At 33.7% G+C, this 18,709-nt stretch overlaps 2 protein-coding genes across 3 annotated transcripts; both read left to right on the top strand.

Moving 5' to 3' along the window:
• The first annotated feature begins 3,888 nt into the window (after positions 1-3,888).
• LOC112003984 (protein REPRESSOR OF SILENCING 3) lies at positions 3,889-8,144 on the top strand. Of its 2 annotated transcripts, XM_024036213.2 has the most exons (5): positions 3,889-4,243; positions 4,402-4,607; positions 5,843-6,067; positions 6,284-6,715; positions 6,835-8,144. In XM_024036213.2, exons 1-5 carry the CDS (start codon positions 4,096-4,098, stop codon positions 7,237-7,239), a joined length of 1,416 nt encoding a protein of 471 aa, XP_023891981.1. In that variant the 5' UTR covers positions 3,889-4,095; the 3' UTR covers positions 7,240-8,144. The 2 variants fall into 2 exon arrangements, with proteins under 2 accessions (XP_023891981.1, XP_023891982.1); XM_024036214.2 differs by having other exon boundaries at positions 4,130-4,607.
• A 512-nt stretch (positions 8,145-8,656) lies between these two features.
• Positions 8,657-14,451, top strand: LOC112003987 (calcium permeable stress-gated cation channel 1; the record flags this gene model as incomplete). Its single annotated transcript, XM_024036216.2, is given in 5 exon segments — positions 8,657-8,919; positions 10,800-10,887; positions 10,889-11,125; positions 11,996-12,229; positions 13,508-14,451. Coding segments are annotated over 5 exon segments (870 nt in total), but the record flags the coding sequence as incomplete, so codon positions are not given.
• Between the last annotated feature and the right edge of the window lie 4,258 nt (positions 14,452-18,709).

Below are 18,709 nucleotides of genomic sequence, written 5' to 3' on the forward strand. Positions count from 1 at the left end.
TTTTTTTTTTTTTTTTTTTTTTTTTTACTGTTACTCAATAGATCATAATAACTTATTGCATTTAACCTTTTTTTACCTTTTTTCATTAAGTTTTTTTTTTATTTATTTTACTATTACCTAATAAATCATAGTAACTTATTTTTACTATTATATAAATTTAGCATTTTTTACCTCTTTTTATTAATTTTTTTTTACTCTTACCCAATAGATCATAGTAATTTATTTTTACAATTATATTGATATGAGTTGTTCTTGACAATTAGACCAATTAGACCAAAAGTTATTCACTATAAAATTGATTACCTTTTAAAAGTAGACCAAACCTTATGAAAAACTTAGGCCCAGTTCTTACTTTACATATTAGACCCAAGTTTGACCATTCCCACATGTAAATTAAAGCAAAAATTCTTACCTTCTTACAAACTATCTTCTTCCTCCCCCACGTATGAATAATACTTCTAGAAAATCTCATTCTCAAGAAATATCTCTTCATTTTTCCCCAATTTCAATTCAATATGCTTTTGTCTATTAATAATATTCTATGCAATTTATGCAAACAAATTCTCTGTCATTGACCAGTGCAACAAAAATATATATAAATCTTGAAATACCTCAGGTTGCTGAAATAATTGACAAGTGCATATTTCTAAAATGAGTTGGGTTCAAGTTACACCTGGTGTAACTTTAAGTGATGTTACACCACTCAATATTTTTTAATTGGATGCGAATATTGACAATTCCACATTTAGATTACATTATCTTCATATATTTTCCATGCTTACGAAATTCCAAGGTAATCAAAGATTAATAACCATGTCATCGATCAATTGTTAAAATTCAAGTTTTTGTAGTTTAAAATGATGAATAAAAGATGAGCTTATAGATCAAATGGTAAATAACATCTGATTGATATAAAAATTAGCATGCATGTTAAGAACATATAAAACATGTAATTCAACGGTTAGATTTTCAAAAGATTAATTCAATAACAAGTTATTAGGTGGTGTAACATTGCTTAGAATTACACCAGGTGTAACTTGAACCTAACTCTTCTAAAATTTATAATAACAAAAAAGTCTAATAAAGAGCATATACTATCTCACAAAATACCATTAACTTAATATTTTCTTTTAAAAAATTCAATGATAGGAATGGTAAAAAACATGATCCTATACAAGAAATACCAAAAATACATGCAAAACAATTTTCATAGGAGGATTTATCTTTAAATAATATGAAGATAATAGTAAAGATAAAATGCATTGAATGAGATCCTACGAAAAAGGTTTGTTAATTATTTCAAATTATACTTATCATTTATGTATAAAAATAATAATAGATCATATTATTTACATTAAAAAAATACATATTAATTTCAAAGTTCATTACAAGATGTGAACTGCTAGGGTATTGCAATAATAAGAACATTGATACAACAATGGGTTGGTATTACATTTTGTGTGTACTTTGTGAAAGGAATGTCAAATTACAAACAAGATCATTTTGGTGTGCAAAATGTAAAACAAAAATAAATCTTTCTATCCCAAAGTTAGAGGCACTCACATTAACTACATACTCTCCAAATATTTATAATATATTTATCTCACTATAACTACTATATATATACCATTGCAAACTACTTTAGATACTTTAGATATAAGATTCAAATTGAAGTTTTTAATGCAACTAACAAAACAAAGTTTGTGATATTTGATCGAGATGCCAAGAAAATCCTGAATAAATCTAGATCGAGATCTTGCTGAAAAATAAACTAAAGTACAACTTATTTAAATTATTGTAAAAATATTGATATTGGAGAAGGAAACTCATGTTATTTGAAAAAAAAAAAGTAGGAAAAAAAATGGATCTCTCTACTTCATTTGAATGAATTCAATCTAAAAGACGGTTTTGAAAATTATATAGTTGCTAAGATTTTTGATGCGCCTTCAAATGATAAAAAGGTATGGAAGAAAAAAAAAACACAATTTAACATGCTATGTTAATTCTTTTTGCTGCACTATTCCAAAATTAACAAAAATAAAAAATTTACAAAAAACTGTCACATCATTGAAATTTAATATAAATGCAAATTCCTATGAAAAATCTTACGACAAAGTCTAAATTTTTAAGATTTAATCAAGAATCTCTCGGTGCCAATTCATTAATAATTAACACAAATGATACAACAAAATGAAAAAATGATGAAAGCTCAAAAATTGAACAAATATGGACGGACTAAATTTCAAATGTTGAAGATGGAGAAACTGATAATGACAACAAGCATCACCATACCACAATAACAAAGCATTGAAGAAGAAAAAAAATCCATAATGAAGCTTTTTATTCCATCACATAATAAAAATCAATAATATAGAATGAATTAATATGCTTTTATCAACTTTTATAATACAATATTACTCCAAGTTGTTTTCATTATTGCTCATTACTTGAACAAAATAATTATAATAGATATATGTGTGCAATTTATAATTGTTACTTTTTATGATGAACTCATTACTAACAAAGTTTTATAATAAATATGCTATAATATATGTATAGTATTTTCCAAAAACAAATTTACATAAAACATTATAACATTATCCGTGCATCGCACGAGAAACTTACTAGTTTTTTTTTAAAAGTAGTACTTGCAAAAGATTTAGTAAAAGCACCACAAATTCATACCAATATTTGGTCCCTTTGGGTATAGCTGCCGCACTCCTTGTTCTTCCAAGGTTGGAGGCACATCATCGGTCTAGACAAAACATTGGAAAAATTATCATGGAAAAATAGAATAATGATAGAAGCCTAATAATTCAATCATAATATAAGCTCAATGATTTCATCAAATCCAAGCTTTGGACTTAAGACCTACAAACTCAAGATATTGAAACCACCTTCCCCGTTTACGCATTTTCAGGAAATCCTCTTCACTTTCTATTGTTACTTGCGAGCAAACAGGGGATACATTCTTCAAATTGTTAAATACAAACAATAGTTCAGCACAATTAACTTTCTCATCAAAACTCTATGACTAAACATTACACCTAAAAAAGGCAGGACCGATAATTCGAAACTAGGATATTCACATGTATTTTGCAAGAAAGAATAATAAAAAATAAATAAAAGGGAATTCTCACAGTGTAGTTGCTTCCAAAACAAACATAAGCCCCTTCAATAGGAGGGGGAGGCTCAGGAGCGGACTTTGGGTTTTGTAAGTAATCTGTGTATAGTCTGTAATTCGGTGGTGGTGGTGGGTCCGTAGCTGTTGCCATTAGAAGCTCTTTCTAACCAAACCCTAAACATCAAACAAGTTCATGACAAATATAAATTCAATTGTCAAAGATAAAAATAAAAAATAAAAAATACAAGTTAAACCAGCATGAATTCTTGATTTAAAGGTTTTCCAATGCAACAATTCATGTCCCCCATTTTTTCTAAGCAACCAAACAACAGGAAATCTAATGCAACAGTTTTTTTTCTCTCTTCTTCTTCTTTTTTTTTTTTTTTTTTTTTAATCAGACAGTAGGAAAATCCAACAACTAAACCTTAGTCCCAATCTTGTTTTGGATTAAATATGGTACTTTAATAGGTTATTTAGGGTCGGCCACATATATTATTATTTTTCATTCTATTCTATCTAAAGTTATAATCTACGTTACTTCTTTAATTGAGATGTCTATTTATGTTATATTTGGACTTCATGTACCAAATCCAACAACCCCTAAAAGAAAGAGGTTAACTCCAAAACTTAACACATACCTAAGCTTGTAGACATAGCTATACAACAGTCACTGTAAGCTGACAGCTGCATTGAATTTGAATCAGATAAAATTATTGTAGAAAAAGGGATATATAAGTAAAGAAAACGAATCTGAAAATTTGAAAAGCATAGAATTAGAGAGATTGAAACTCAAAAGACAGGGACACGAAAATGAGAGAGAGAGGCCGGAAGTACCTGTTAGAGTATTGAAAAGTTGTGTAGTTGAATTCTTCTTCGCTGATCCTAGTTACTCTGTTTCCCACTGATTCCAAATCCAAATCTATTTCTTTATTTATTTGTTGGGCCAACCGGGGATTTGGATTTGGAAATCCATGTTTCCAAACGGGCTTTTTTATACTTACATTATTAACTTCGGAAAAACTAGGGGTTTACATTTCCGTACTTTTCCCTCTCTCTCTCTCTCTCTTTCGAGATCGGCTATTCTCAGCAAATGCAGTAGCTTCTTCCTCTCTTCCTCAGGTTCTCACTCTTGTTCTTTACTCTTCTTTTTTTCTTTCCTTCCAGTTATTCTCTGTTTGGTTTATAAGAAAAAAGCCAAGGAAAGAAAAAAAAAAGTGAATTTTTCATTTCCTTGCATTGTGTTTTCCTGCGAATTCTCGGGAATCAAACAATGGAAGATAAGGAAGCAGAAAAAGCGAGTCAGATGAGGAGGATATTCGTGGGAGGATTGGGGGAGAGCGTGACGGCTGAAGATTTGCAGAGGTTGTTTGGGTCACTGGGAGTGGTTCAGGGACTTGATATTGTCAGATCCAAGTCTCGCAGCTTTGCCTATATCGATTTTTCCCCTTCTTCCCTTAAATCCCTTTCCAAGCTCTTCAGCACTGTAAGAAAAAAAAAACACTATCAATCCTTTTCATTCCTCTTTATTATTACTCGACGCAAATTAGTTTTTGACGTGGCAAGTTTTAAACCTCGACGACATGAGATTTTACTAGTTGAGCTAATTGATTCCTACAATTTAGTTTGGAATAGGAATTTGTTTATGTTGTTAAGTTGAATTCATTGCAAATACAAGATCAACTTTTTAACTTGCACGGAATACAGCCATGCTTCCCCATGTGGGATTTTGTAGGGTTTGATTTGTTGAGTATGCATGATTAAGACTAAGCTCTCCATTTACATGTGCATACAACAAGCCATTTTGTAATGTGTAGATACAAGTATAGAACATTGTGTCTCCAATCCATTAACAACAACAACAACAACAACAACAACAACAATAACAACAAGTCTTAATTCCAAAATTTTGGGGTCAGGTATGGATCCTCAACAGATTAGTTAGGATCAGTCGTATGTATTTTTTTTTACACACGCATCCAATGCATCTTGACCCCACAGCCATGACCTCTAGCTAGAACTTAGAAGGGAGGAGGTGCCAGCTGAGCCAAAGCTCAATGGCTCTCTGACCCATGTCTATATCAGAACTTAGATCCCATAAGTCAGATTTTTTTTGTGCACAATTGCTCTTGGAAATACTTTAACTGGTGACAGATAAATGTTGTTTTAGGATGAACCATTCAATTGCAAATTTTGGGTGCATAATATGGAAAATGGAACAAGTTGAAGAGAGTCAATGGCTCTAAGAACAAAAGAATAACAAAAGCGTTAACTTACCACAGTCCCATGGCACTCCCTGTTGTGGATTGTCAACACTATTCTTTGTTTCTCCAGTGTACTTATATTGTAATAGATATTGTATCCAATGGTGCAGAAAATAAAATAACAAAGTTGATGCAAAACTTGGAATTACAGTGTGTTACGCTGTAGCAACATAATAATCTAATGCCTTCAGTGGGAGATAATGGTAAAATATCTGAGTAAAGCAGGGCTCTAGCGCCTGCTACATGGACGTGAATGAAATCAAGTTGTGTATTTAGTTACCTGCTATGATGTGTTATCTTGGTCTCTCTTCCTCCAAAAACAAGGGGAGAAGGATGTGGTCACAGGTTCAGTCCTGTACAGGTCCATCATGAGAAGCTGGAACTTCTCTTTTCCTTTTCTTTTTAACATGTGCTGGATTTTATTGCCTACACTGATCCCCTCTATGCAACTACACAGTATAATGGGTGTGTCTGGAAGGGAGGGAGGTTGAAGCTTGAGAAGGCTAGAGAACATTATCTTGTCCGTTTGAAACGAGAGTGGGCAGAACAAGCTGAACTTGCAAGTAGGGAACCTAATAACGGTTTTGATGTGAATGAAGACATAGCCTCTTCTAACAAGCCTAAGAAAGACCTTAATTCAGAAACAAAGCAACTTCGGATTTACTTTCCCAGCTTAAGAAAGGTGAATATGGATCTGATATGTATGTTTTGATTTTCATTTGCACAAGTTGATGTGTCTCATTTTCTCTTAGCGTATATACAATTTTATGTGTCTATATATTGTCAATTCTCATTTGCGCTCAACATCACTGCATCAAAACAACTGGGATCAAGCATTTGAATGCACTGTTGCTTGAAACTGTGCCTTTGCATGGTTATGTATGAATCTGTTGTGCAGGTGAAAGTATTGCCATTAAGTGGAAGTGGCAAACACAAATACAGTTTCCGAAATGTTGAGGTTCCTCCTCTCCCAATTCATTTCTGTGATTGTGAAGAGCATTCTATTGATCCTCACCCTGCAAAAGAAAAACAAGCTAATGATCTAGAAGCACAAAGTGGGGGCATGAATGAGGAAGAGATTAACATAATGAATTCAGTGATGAACAAGCTCTTTGAAAGGGAAAAGGTATCGGATGCTGCACATAGTGGAAATGGACAAGCCAAGGAAAGAGATAATTCTGCCAAATTGATTTCTGGCTTGCAATTTGATGAGAATGAAGCAGACTCTGAAATGGATGAAGATAATCTCATAATTAATGTGGTGAAAAGGAAAAACAATAGGATGGATTTGTTAGGTGTCCAGGAAAAGGAGCAAATTTCTGAAAATCAGGTAGATTTTTAAGGTTCAATTTGTAGAGTATAATTGTTTTTTCCGTTTTACTTATACTGATGATCCCTATACTTTCTGCCTTTCTGGCCTAAATTTCTCTATCTGTATTGGACTCCCAGGACTTCAGTGGCAAGCGAACTTCCAAGGATAGGCAAAATCAGAATGCGCTCAAAGAGCAGAAAAGGAATACTGTACCTCCTAACAAGAAGAGGAAATCACTCAATCAAGAAAGTGATGAAAATGGATCGCTCTCTTCTATCACTAGAGGCAAGGGGAACTTAAAAACCCATTCAGATGAATCAGCTGTATTGGGAGCTCAACTGGCTGAACCAGAATCTCGTATCCAACAATCAGCTCCTGTTGTTTCTTGGTCTCAGAAGTCTTCATGGAGAGCTCTTGTTGGTGATCAGAGCAACACTTCATTCAGCGTCTCACATATCTTGCCAGGCATTGCCTCTAGCAAGGAACAGCAACCAAAATTTGACGGTTCATCTGTGCCTGACTCCACTGTCAGCAAAAAATGACAACTTAGTAAGGCATGGAGATCACTTGGAAAGTCATTCAAGTGAAACAATTAAAGAGGTCACAGAAACTCAGCCCGCCAAACCTAGGGCAGCTTCAAGTAATTCTGGCAGAGGTGCTGCTTGGCTCCAGAAATCCTCTTGGACACAATTGATTAGTGAGAATAACAATAGTTCATTTAGCCTTGAACAACTTTTGCCTGGTATTTCTTATGAAAAGCAAGTGCAAGCAAAGCCCAATAGTGTGGACATTGTTGATTCCACCAACACTGAGCACAGTGATTTAAGGAAAGATGATAATAGTGAATTGCCTGGAAATGGATCTACTATTTTGGTAACTGGAAAGGACGTTAGGAGTACTCCAGAGAGACATCAGCAGACTGTTGTGGGTAATAATGAGGCCCCTTCTCCAATATTTAAGAGAAAACATGATTCAGCACCAAAGCTAACATCTAATAGGACTATTATAATTGGTGAAACTTGTTCTTTTATGAGAAGTGCTGCTTCTCTGAAAGAGTGGTCAAAAGCTAAGGCTGCAAGTGGATCACTCAAGAGAAAAAGTGGTGAGAAATAGATGCTTTCAGTGCATTTGGAGTTAGGTTTTAAGTATAAGGTGTTTGACATTGCCATCAAATTTAAGAGCACTGTCCTAACTTTTGCTTAATTTTGGGGTTTTACTTTGGATCAGGCCTCTTTGTATGTACTTTTGTTTCATTTTCTATCTGTTTTGTTATGGTGCGGAAAGGAAGTATATTTACTATATTATGTTCTGAGTGTTCACATGATGTTACTTAAAGCAGACAGCTGAGAAGCATTTCAAGGAATTCTCTCTTTCTTGTACTTGTAATTTTCTTGTTATCATTAGGGGTGAAAAAAATAAAAAGAGAAGTATTCTATTGTTCTATAAAGAGGGCAGCCTTTTACAGAGCAGTCAATCAATTTTACAACTTTCACTTACATAAATCGATTGAGAATCTCAATTGAAGGAGATAAATTTCGTACATTCTTTTTTCCTTCTCATCTCTGCTCATCTAAATAACTTTTTAAATTTTTTTTTGATAAAAATTTTGGTACAACTTGTGCATAATATATTTACATGAAAAGGCCCTCCAACCCTACTGGTTGAAGTGGTTAACTTTTATTTTTCTGTACTATTATCAACTATGGTGTTGATGAAGCCTTTTTGGGGCTTTTTATTGTCGAGGCCGCTTTTGACCACTTAACTATTCAGATTCAATAGAATTGGAGTCAGAGGGTTTATGCTTTGACAGTGAAGATGAAGAACTGTCGGTTTTAGACTCTACTTGTCTTGGAGGGGAGGCACGGGCAGGAATTAAGGGAGCCCCAACTTTCTCTTGTTCATCCTTGGGCCTCTTGTGTTGATAATTAGTCTGCAATAACTTCAAATTACTCATAATGTTATGATTTGCAATTCAGGAGTTTCATTAAATCAGTCATCCAAGGTTTTCTACCTGGGATTGCATTGAAGTTATTCCTTATCTTTCTGCCAGCTATATTGATGATCATGTCTAAATTTGAAGGATTTAATTCTCTATCATCTCTAGAGAGGAGATCGGCCTCTAGATATTATCCTTTCAACTTTGTAAATGTATTCCTCGGGAGCATAATTGCTGGAAGTGCATTTGAATAGCTAGATTCATTTATTCACCAATCAGGAAACGAGTATGTTGTTCTCAAATGTGTGCCATTCCCTTAATTGCTCAGTGTCTCTTTTTCTTGGCAATGCAAATATATTTGTATATGGGTGCATGTGTATGCTAGTGCTCTGTATATTGTATATGCATGCTTGAGTATTTGAGTATTAAATGATATGTTAACTTGTAACTTTCTAGGAAAATTTTGTGGCTCTATGAAGTCTGTAGATATCTATGAAAATTGATCCCTTCTGCACAAAATAGGCATTTTACACGTAAGACTGTAAGCTTTTAAATAATAAATCTGTAGAACCATAGAGGCTGAAGATGATATCTGATAAATAGTGACTAGCAGAATCATATAATTGAGTCCCAGTTGGCATTTAATGGTGAATGCTGTATTAACTGGTAGAGAATAATGTCATTAGGATTTAGGCATGGATTAGGATATCCCATAGCCACATGATGAGTATCTTGGTGTCTGTACTTATAAAGAAAAACATGATGAGTACCTTGGTGGGTATTATTTTGCTTCTTTTAGTCAACGAGGACAAGACATTCCACTGTTTTTGTTTCTCTTCAGCAATTTGTAACATATGTTGCATGTTCAGGGTTTTTTTTTTTCTTTTTTTTTCCTATTATTATTATTATTATTATTATTATTATTATTATTTATAACAAAAGTTAAAATTGTGGAAATGTTTAACTATATAATTACATAATCTACAACCATTTATCAAGTATTGACCATTCATCTATCAAACTTACATAATTTAGGTTAAATAGACTAGTTCATGACTTCTAATTTTTGGGCAATTTAAGTTTCTATCTTAGAATTAGATTTTATAAAATTAGTATATTTGTTGTCAGCTTGTGGGGTCAGCTTGTGGAGATACATTAGAAGTGGCTGGTTGAACTTCTCTAAACTCCTTGTTTATGATGTGGGGGATGGTACTAGAGTGAAATTTTGGAAGCATGTGTGGTGTGGGGATTGTACTCTCCAAGAGGCCTTTCTAGAGCTTTACTATCTTAGTAGGTCAAAGGATTCCTCAGTGGCTGAAGTTATGGGTTGGTCTGCTGAGAGGTTTCACTGGAATGTGCAATTTTGTCGTCCACTACAAGATTGGGAAGAAGAAGCCTTTGACCAGTTTATGGGGTTGCTCTATTCTTCGTCAATGCGGGGGTTTGGCCCAGATAAGGTTTGTTAGAAGCCTGCAAGGAATAGAGGTTTTGAGGTTAGAGGTTATTACAGCTCCTTCTACCCTCATAATCTTGTTTCCTTTACATGGAAAATGATATGGCAATCGAAGGCTCCTCCAAGGGTAGCTTTCTTTTCTTGGTCTGCTTCCTTAGGTAAGATCTTAACTAACAGACAACCTTAATAAAAGACGAGTGATAGTGCTTGATTGGTGCTATATGTGTAAGAGGTGTGGGAAGTCGATGGATCATCTCCTACTTCATTGCTACATAGCTTGGGAGTTGTGGTCTTTGGTTTTCTGCTTGTTTGGTATTCAATGGGTTATGCCTCATACTGTTTTTGAGTTGTTTGAGGCTTGGCAAGGAAAGTTTGCACGACATCGTCACATTGATGTTTGGAAATTAGTGCCTCACTGCTTGATTTGGTGCATTTGGCGTGAAAGGAATGCTAGAAGTTTTGAGGGTTGCAAACGCTCTTTGCTGGAGATTGAGTCTTTTTTCTTACACACTCTCTTTGAATGGAGTGTGGTTTTTTCTCATTTTTCTTGTTCTTCCTTTTCTATTTTTCTTGACCGTTGTTCTTTTGTTTCTTGATTTGTGCCCCCATAGTACATCCCCAATGTACTCGGCTTGGCAATCTTTTTATTATTAATAATATTCTTACGTTATTTATCAAAAGAAAAAAAAGTATATTTGTTGTCATTTTGGCAGGATTCCTAAAACAATAGGCGTGGCAATTCCAATGAGAGCAACTTTCTTCATAACTTATATTATGGTTGATGGATGCGCTGGTATAGCTGGGGGAAATTCTAATGTTGAAATCTCTTATAATGTATCACTTGAAGAATTTCTTTTTGGTGAAGACAGAAAAGGATAGGGAGGAAGCAATGGATCCAGGAAGTCTTGGTTTCAACACAGGAGAACCCCGTATACAATTCTATTTCCTACTGGGCCTTGTGTATGCTACAGTGACACCTATTATACTTCCTTTCATAATCAGTTTCTTCGGCCTGGCTTATGTTGTATTCTGTCATCAGGTACAGAGTGGTATTTTTCATTATAAAATTTTATGCATAAAGGACAATATAGGGTTTATGTACACATGCTTGTGACTATGGCAATATCAATCCAATGCATCAAATTGTTGAAGGCTTTTTAAGAAAAATTGCTAGGGAGGTGTACATTCAGTGCTTGCTGCCCATTTGTGTAGAACAATAATTAAATGTGTAAGACTTGTGCCTTTTTAGGTTGAAACAAGTAAACAACAAAACCTTTTTTTTAACCCAAAATTTGGGACTAAGGCTTTGTTTATTGTTATTATTGTAGTAGAAGCTACTCATTTAACTAGCTAAACTTAAACCTATGGGAGAGCAACCAAAGTTTGTATCCAAGGGAAATTTTTCTATAGAAGAGTTTGTCTCTGAGAAAAAAAGAAAAATAATAGAAATAAATTGTATTTTTAACCTTGTCTTTTTTTCTTTTCTTTTTTCTTTTTCCCTCTTGCCAACAATGAACCAGCTTCACCTAATTTTAACTGTATATTCCTTTATGTCTTAACCATAAAAGTCATACATATTGACTCATCTTCTCAACATCTTTTACGTATAGCACATATGGTGTGTGCTTATAGATAAAAATATTGCAGATGACAATATCTGACATATGCATTCCTGGTTATGAGAATTAGGTTTTCTCTTGAAATTCAGTTCTTCCTAGATGTGTTTTTTTTTTCTTTAATTACTTCCCTTCATGACAAATTTATTTTGTTTGTTAGATCTCTGTACAACCTACTCAACAGGTTTGCTTATGTGCGTGTGTGGGTATTCAGTATTTAGCATAGCAATATATAATGTTAGTAAGATACCTTTCTTTCTGCCATATCTTACATCTTACTTTTGAAAATGCAGATCATAAATGTTTATAACCAAGAGTATGAGAGTGCTGCGGCATTTTGGCCTGATGTCCATGGGCGTGTTATAAGTGCGTTGGTCATTTCACAAGTGCTTCTAATGGGACTGATGAGCACAAAAAAAGCTGCCCAGTCAACCCCATTTCTCATTGCACTTCTAATTCTAACCATATGGTTCAATAGGTTCTGCAAAGGCCGATATGAAGCAGCATTTGTTATATATACACCACAGGTTTGTTGAACTTACAAGTTGCAAAGTCGATGTTGCATTATTATTTAAAATTATTGCATGCATTCTGACAGAAACTCCTTGGCATGCCTGTCTTCATTGTGGTGATTTACATTCTTCTTTCCCCAATATGTGATAGTTATGTCTATAATTCCTGTAACTACTTAATACAACTGTGGATTAAGTCTTATACCTGGAAAGATATGGTGAGTGTCATGCTTTGGTCTTTGATATGGAAGATGCCTATGTCTGTGTGAATGCATCTGTTAGTGGATGTTTTTTTGTGTATCATCTTAGTCATATGTGACAATTACTAATTAAATTTATTTGGTATTGTTTTAGTTAAACATGTGATCTTATATGATTGAGGTGTACTTTGGGTTGAAGCTGAATATGTTTTAAGCTATGGAGCAATAATCTAGTATTGAATTTGTGGAACCTTATAGAGGCAGCCCTCGTTGCTGCTAAATCTGATTCCACTGTGTCTTGAATCTTTACTCTTTTCTCCAAGGAATTATACATCTTCACTCAACGACGTAATGATCAAATTCTCTTGGGTAGATTAGATATGTTATGACCTAGATTCTGAAGATCTCTGATTTTTTGTGTAGCATAGACCATGAATATGCTTAATCATGAAAAAAAATTCTTATAAACATGGCTCTCATCTGGTGTGAAGCTTTAAATGCATAAAGCTGTCTTGTGGGAGTGAGCATTGAGGCATAAACCCACTTTCTGGAAGCTTTGAGTCTGATATCCAATATGTATTAGTATGATTAATTCATGTTTCATGTCAAGAGTTTATCGATTAGAACCATGTTCTCTAGGCTTATAACATCACAACCTTAACAAAACATGATCATATCCTGGTTCTAGCTTTAGATAGACTTAGAGATTTAGTGGCTGTTTCTATTAGCCAGGGGAAATATGCTTCAGAACAAAAATTGAACTTTGTATCAGTCTACATTTTTTTATAAGATTTATAAAAATAGAGAAATGGGTATAGAACCTGAGACCTCTACCCCCATTAAGGCTTTGTATCAGTCTTACATTATCTAGAATACTAGTGTGGCAATGGGCTTGAGTCTGTTAGTATTTATTGTATTAGTATGAGAATGCGTTGTGAAATACTGCAATGACCATATTTCTTGTTTTTGAGTGATATTTCTCGTTCCAAACACCCCCGCCCCCCTTTTTTTTATAGTTCTTGAATAATATATAATCATCATCTATGTTTTATATTGACCATTATTGTTCCTTGATTCTTTGTACTCATTTCAGGTTTCCTTTTACACTATCTTTTACTTAACCAAAAAAAAGAAGAAGTGATATTGGTCATTATTGTCAAACAGAAAGCAAATTTTCAGTTCTATTTATTTCTAATGACAAGGAAGCCTGCATTTCTGATTTGTTGGGACATCAGGAGGATGGGAGTAATAGATTTTGGAACTTGAGATTTTATAGAAATTTTCATGAGATGGAATTAGAAGCTGCTTTCTCTTTCCTAGATTTCATTCAGTCTAGGATTCCAAGAGGCATTGGGTGTGATAGTCCCCATTGGTGTCTTAATGGGAATGGTAAGTTTGATATTCAGTCTTTTTATAATAAGATCTGGGGTACATCTCCATCTAGCTTCCCTTGGAAGGGGATTTGGAAAGTCAAGGTTCCTAAAAGGGTGGCTTTCTTCTTGTGGACCGCAACCCATGGTCGGATTCTTACCTTGGATAATTTGATGTTCCGAGGCCTTCCTTCGGCGAATAGGTGCTGTATGTGTTGCTATTCTGCAGAATCTGTGGACCATCTTCTCATTCACTGTCCTGTAGCTTATTCTTTGTGAGTGCAAATGTTACAAGTTTTTGGGATTCAATGGGTCTTGCCAGGTTCAGTGGAGAGTTTGGTGTTTTGTTGGAGTAATTGGTTGGGGAAGTTTTCTTTGGACATATGGAATATGGTTCTTGGCTGTTTGATGTGGGTTATTTGGATGGAAAGAAACCAACACTCTTTTGAGGCTATAGAGAAATCGCTTGATCAGTTACTAACTCTTAGCGAAAGTACTCTTTTTGAATGGGCTAAGTGCTGGGGCTCCTCAAACTGTTCTTCTTCTCTGGAGTTTCTTACTTCCCTTAGAAGTGCCCCTTAACTTGTTTCTCTTATTTCTGTTGTTTTTGTTTACTGCTTTGTGTTCACCATCATGAACACCTTCTATTTGCGGTTTTCGTTTTTTCTTCATGATTAATATACTTCTTATTACTTATCAAAAAAAGAAAGATACTTTAGAACGGGCAAGGGAACCAAACCTGAACTTGAAAGGCTATCTTCAAAATGCATATGTACATCAGTTTTTAAAGCTAGTGAAGACGAAGAAGATGGTGAAATTAATGATGACAGATGGGAGAATGAGAGTGTGATTGTGCCCACAAAACGCCAGTCCCGAAGGAATACACCAGCTCCCAGCAAAATTAGTGGTGCATCTTCCCCCCCATCTCTGCCTGAGGCTGTTCAAGAGCTTCCACAGCCCTAAATTAGGCTGGAAACTTGGCTTCTTTCTGTTCGTTTCACCTTCACAGAACTGTACTAATGGGCAGGCTGGCACTGTAAATTAAAGAACAAGAATAGCGTATACAAACACAGAGAGACAGGAGGTCACGACAACCTTTAAGAACTCCAGCAAGAAAGCAAGTTGTCGTTGCAAGGTGTGCATGAAACGACTAGAGTGCAGGCTGGTAAAATGTAGAAATTTTTTTATGTATTATTCCTAAACCGGCCTGTTAATTGTTGGATCCTCCATTTGATAATTCTATTGTGAATCCCTGTATTTTTATAGGCCTAAGTTAAACTTCAAGTGGGAATTTTATGACAAAACATTTTTGTGTAAATAGTGTGAATCATCCGAATGAGAGATACAGTTTCATCTTCCAAGCTACATTAACTGTCAATGCTCCCTATCCAACAACTCTTACATGCGTCTTGGACCTCCTCTATGTGTGTGTGTGTGTGTATCATGTTCTGTTATTTTATGGTTAGTTGTATTGACGTATTGAAGAAGCCAAACTTGAGTCCTTTTCCTTCTATGTTGACGAAGTTCTTGTCAAAAACACTTGGACTATCCAAGTGGTCTCAAAATCAAAGGACGCGGCCTTATATTAATAGGTATGTATAGAGCTAGAATAAAAATGGGTGTTATACTGTTATGTTGGATTGAGCTGAAAATGAAACCCCTTAAAACAACAGCTTTTGAATCATCCCTAAAAGAAAAATGGAAACCTAACATTTGCACCACAATTTAATTTAAAAACGAAAAAGACTGGTACAAATTTTCACTCTCAATTCACTAAAAATAACATTATATACATCTTCATAGAAAGAATTAAATACTAGATTCTAAATACACAATAAGCATCGCTTTTTATTTTTCTCACAACATGAAATTAAAAGATTCATCTACCTGAAGGTATTTCAAATGATAACCATTTTGCGTTTAATGTTTAATATACGGAGGTTGAAGGTATGTTCTTTGAAAACAAAAAAGAAAAAAACAGAAGAGAAAAGAATGTCATCTTTATTCTTATCTCTGTATTTCGGGAGTTTGTTTTTATCATGTAAAAACTTGTTATCATGTAAAGAGACCCGTATAATAGCAAAAATCCTTTTTTTTTTTTTTGCCTTTCTAAGTGGCTGAAGATGTGGGATCAAGATAACATTATAGAACCCAAGAGGAATTGAGAAACCAATTAAAGGAATAGCTATTAGCATCAACCAAAATCTTATCATTCAAACAAAAATTTTCATAAAAGAACAAAAGAATCATGTATTAAAATATTAATAAGAATAATTCAATCAAAAGATGAAATGCAAAGAACAATTCAGTAAAAAACGGGCATATAAAAAAATACCTATAATCTGAAACACAACACACAAATACCTATATTGTGATTAAAGTATGAGATATATGCATATACATCACAACAAATACACATTTTACTCTGAGAGTTTACCTTGCAGATTGGGTTTTCAATTGTAGCATCATGTGAAAGAGGCCAAATAACTTTCTCAAATGGAGTTGACTTAGATGGAATTGATTAGACAATATAACAAATAGAAATTATTTTTTTGGGTCATTTGTAATGTATTATCATTTTTTAGTTTAATCAATTTGAATGTGTTATAAATGTTGGGCTATGTGAAGCCTAGTTGTTTTTAATTCGGATTATGACCCGATCCAATATAAAAGTGTTATGGTTTTTAATAGAAGATTTTATGAGGCTTAGTCCATGAAGTGGAAACTTGAGGGGAAATTTTTTGGCTTGTTTTTAGCTCACTGTGAATCCTTTGTATATGATATAAAATACAGTTGTTTTTCAGATTAGAATTTTGTGTGTTGTGTTGAGAGAGAGAAATTTTACTACTGTATCTTATATTTTTTCTTGAAAATAGTGAAATCACTGCAATTCTATGGACATAAGCAAATTGCTGAATCACATAAATATAATCCTGTGTGATTGTTTTCTTTAACACATTTTTTTTTCTATTTTTGCATCTCATAGATCTGGAAATTTCATAAATATTCCCTATAATAAACACATGCTACTTTGATTTATTTAATTAGATTACATAAGTGATGAATAAATTAGTCTATATTTAAATTTTAAAATTAATATATAACTCTTTACATGTGTATTAGTTAGGGTGGCACATGCAAGGTACGTGCTACCTCTTAAGCAGTGGCGGACCATCATTATGTCCAGTGGCAGAGCCAGGATTTTAGGTTAGAGGGGGCAAGATCAAAAGAGAGTAAAATTAATTAATTGATATTAATAACAAAATAAGTAAACAACTATATGCAAATGTAATTTTCATATACAATTAAAATTTGGGTTTGTAAAAAAAAAAAAAAAAAAAAAAAAACCTTGGGTTTGAGACTGAAAAATGTTGGTGAGGAAAGAAAAAAGTGTTATACGTAATAGAGGTGCTATGAGTAGTTAGAGAGAGAAATTTTACTACTGTATCTTATATTTTTTCTTGAAAATAGTGAAATCACTGCAATTCTATGGACATAAGCAAATTGCTGAATCACATAAATATAATCCTGTGTGATTGTTTTCTTTAACACATTTTTTTTTCTATTTTTGCATCTCATAGATCTGGAAATTTCATAAATATTCCCTATAATAAACACATGCTACTTTGATTTATTTAATTAGATTACATAAGTGATGAATAAATTAGTCTATATTTAAATTTTAAAATTAATATATAACTCTTTACATGTGTATTAGTTAGGGTGGCACATGCAAGGTACGTGCTACCTCTTAAGCAGTGGCGGACCATCATTATGTCCAGTGGCAGAGCCAGGATTTTAGGTTAGAGGGGGCAAGATCAAAAGAGAGTAAAATTAATTAATTGATATTAATAACAAAATAAGTAAACAACTATATGCAAATGTAATTTTCATATACAATTAAAATTTGGGTTTGTAAAAAAAAAAAAAAAAAAAAAAAAACCTTGGGTTTGAGACTGAAAAATGTTGGTGAGGAAAGAAAAAAGTGTTATACGTAATAGAGGTGCTATGAGTAGTTCTAAACCATAAATTATTTTATAATGTTTTTGCCAAAATTTTGATATGGCAGACTATAAGTGATTAATAAATACTAGCACATAAACTCACAATTTTTTTTTCAACAATCACACTCTGCCATGCAACAGTTGTGACAAAAAGTTGTGAAAAATTGTGAACATCAACTTTTTTTTGAGGTGCTATAATGACTAGTGAATGAAAGTAGGTTTTTTTTTTTTTTTTAATAATTTTTTTCAGCAAAATAGTGGTGGAGATGTATGGTGGAGAAGTTGGCTGTACAAGTGGTTTTATTTTATTATAATATTATTATAAGGTGGGACCTATTATTTTTTTTAAAAGAGTTGCAGTGGCCCCAAATGTGAAATTGTTTTCTTACAATAAACTAATACACGGTACAAATACAATATGTATGTAAAAAAGCTGATTGTCCTAGTGTATGCAAATAAGGCCTGGTACTATATATTACTTGAGAATTTTTGGGGCATCAGGGGGGGCAAATGCCCCCCCTCGCCCCCCCTTCCCTCCGCCCCTGATTATGTCCGAGGGGGGTCTTGGCCCCCCCAAAAATTTTCATAAAAATTAAGGATTTTTTTTGGAATTATCCTAAATAATTTGAAAACTTTTAAAAGAACCTTATCATTTTAGCCCCCTATACCCCCCGATAGTATACATATATATTTAATAAAGTCTAAAAATAAATATAACTTTCATTTAATAAAAGAATAGTGCTAAAGATATAAACTAGGGATAATTACAATAAACTCACCTGTGGTATGGCCCATTTTCACTTTGCCTACCTGTGTTTCAATCATTTACACTTTACCCACCTGAACTTCAATTCGTTATCTACCTCACCCTCAAACGTTAGAAAAACAGCCTTTTATTACAAATAAGAACATAACACAGAT

The sequence above is a fragment of the Quercus suber genome, unplaced genomic scaffold (assembly GCF_002906115.3).
Source record: "Quercus suber isolate HL8 unplaced genomic scaffold, Cork oak 2.0 scaffold_10, whole genome shotgun sequence".
In the NCBI taxonomy this organism is placed as follows: domain Eukaryota; kingdom Viridiplantae; phylum Streptophyta; class Magnoliopsida; order Fagales; family Fagaceae; genus Quercus; species Quercus suber.

Bases quoted from the DNA above. Each gene is read 5' to 3' on its own strand.
- LOC112003984 (XM_024036213.2), top strand. From the start codon at position 4,096: ATGTTTCCAAACGGGCTTTTTTATACTTACATTATTAACTTCGGAAAA. The intron at 4,244-4,401 runs GTTCTCACTCTT...AAACAATGGAAG, and splicing joins CTTCTTCCTCTCTTCCTCAG to ATAAGGAAGCAGAAAAAGCG. The intron at 4,608-5,842 runs GTAAGAAAAAAA...GCAACTACACAG, and splicing joins TTTCCAAGCTCTTCAGCACT to TATAATGGGTGTGTCTGGAA.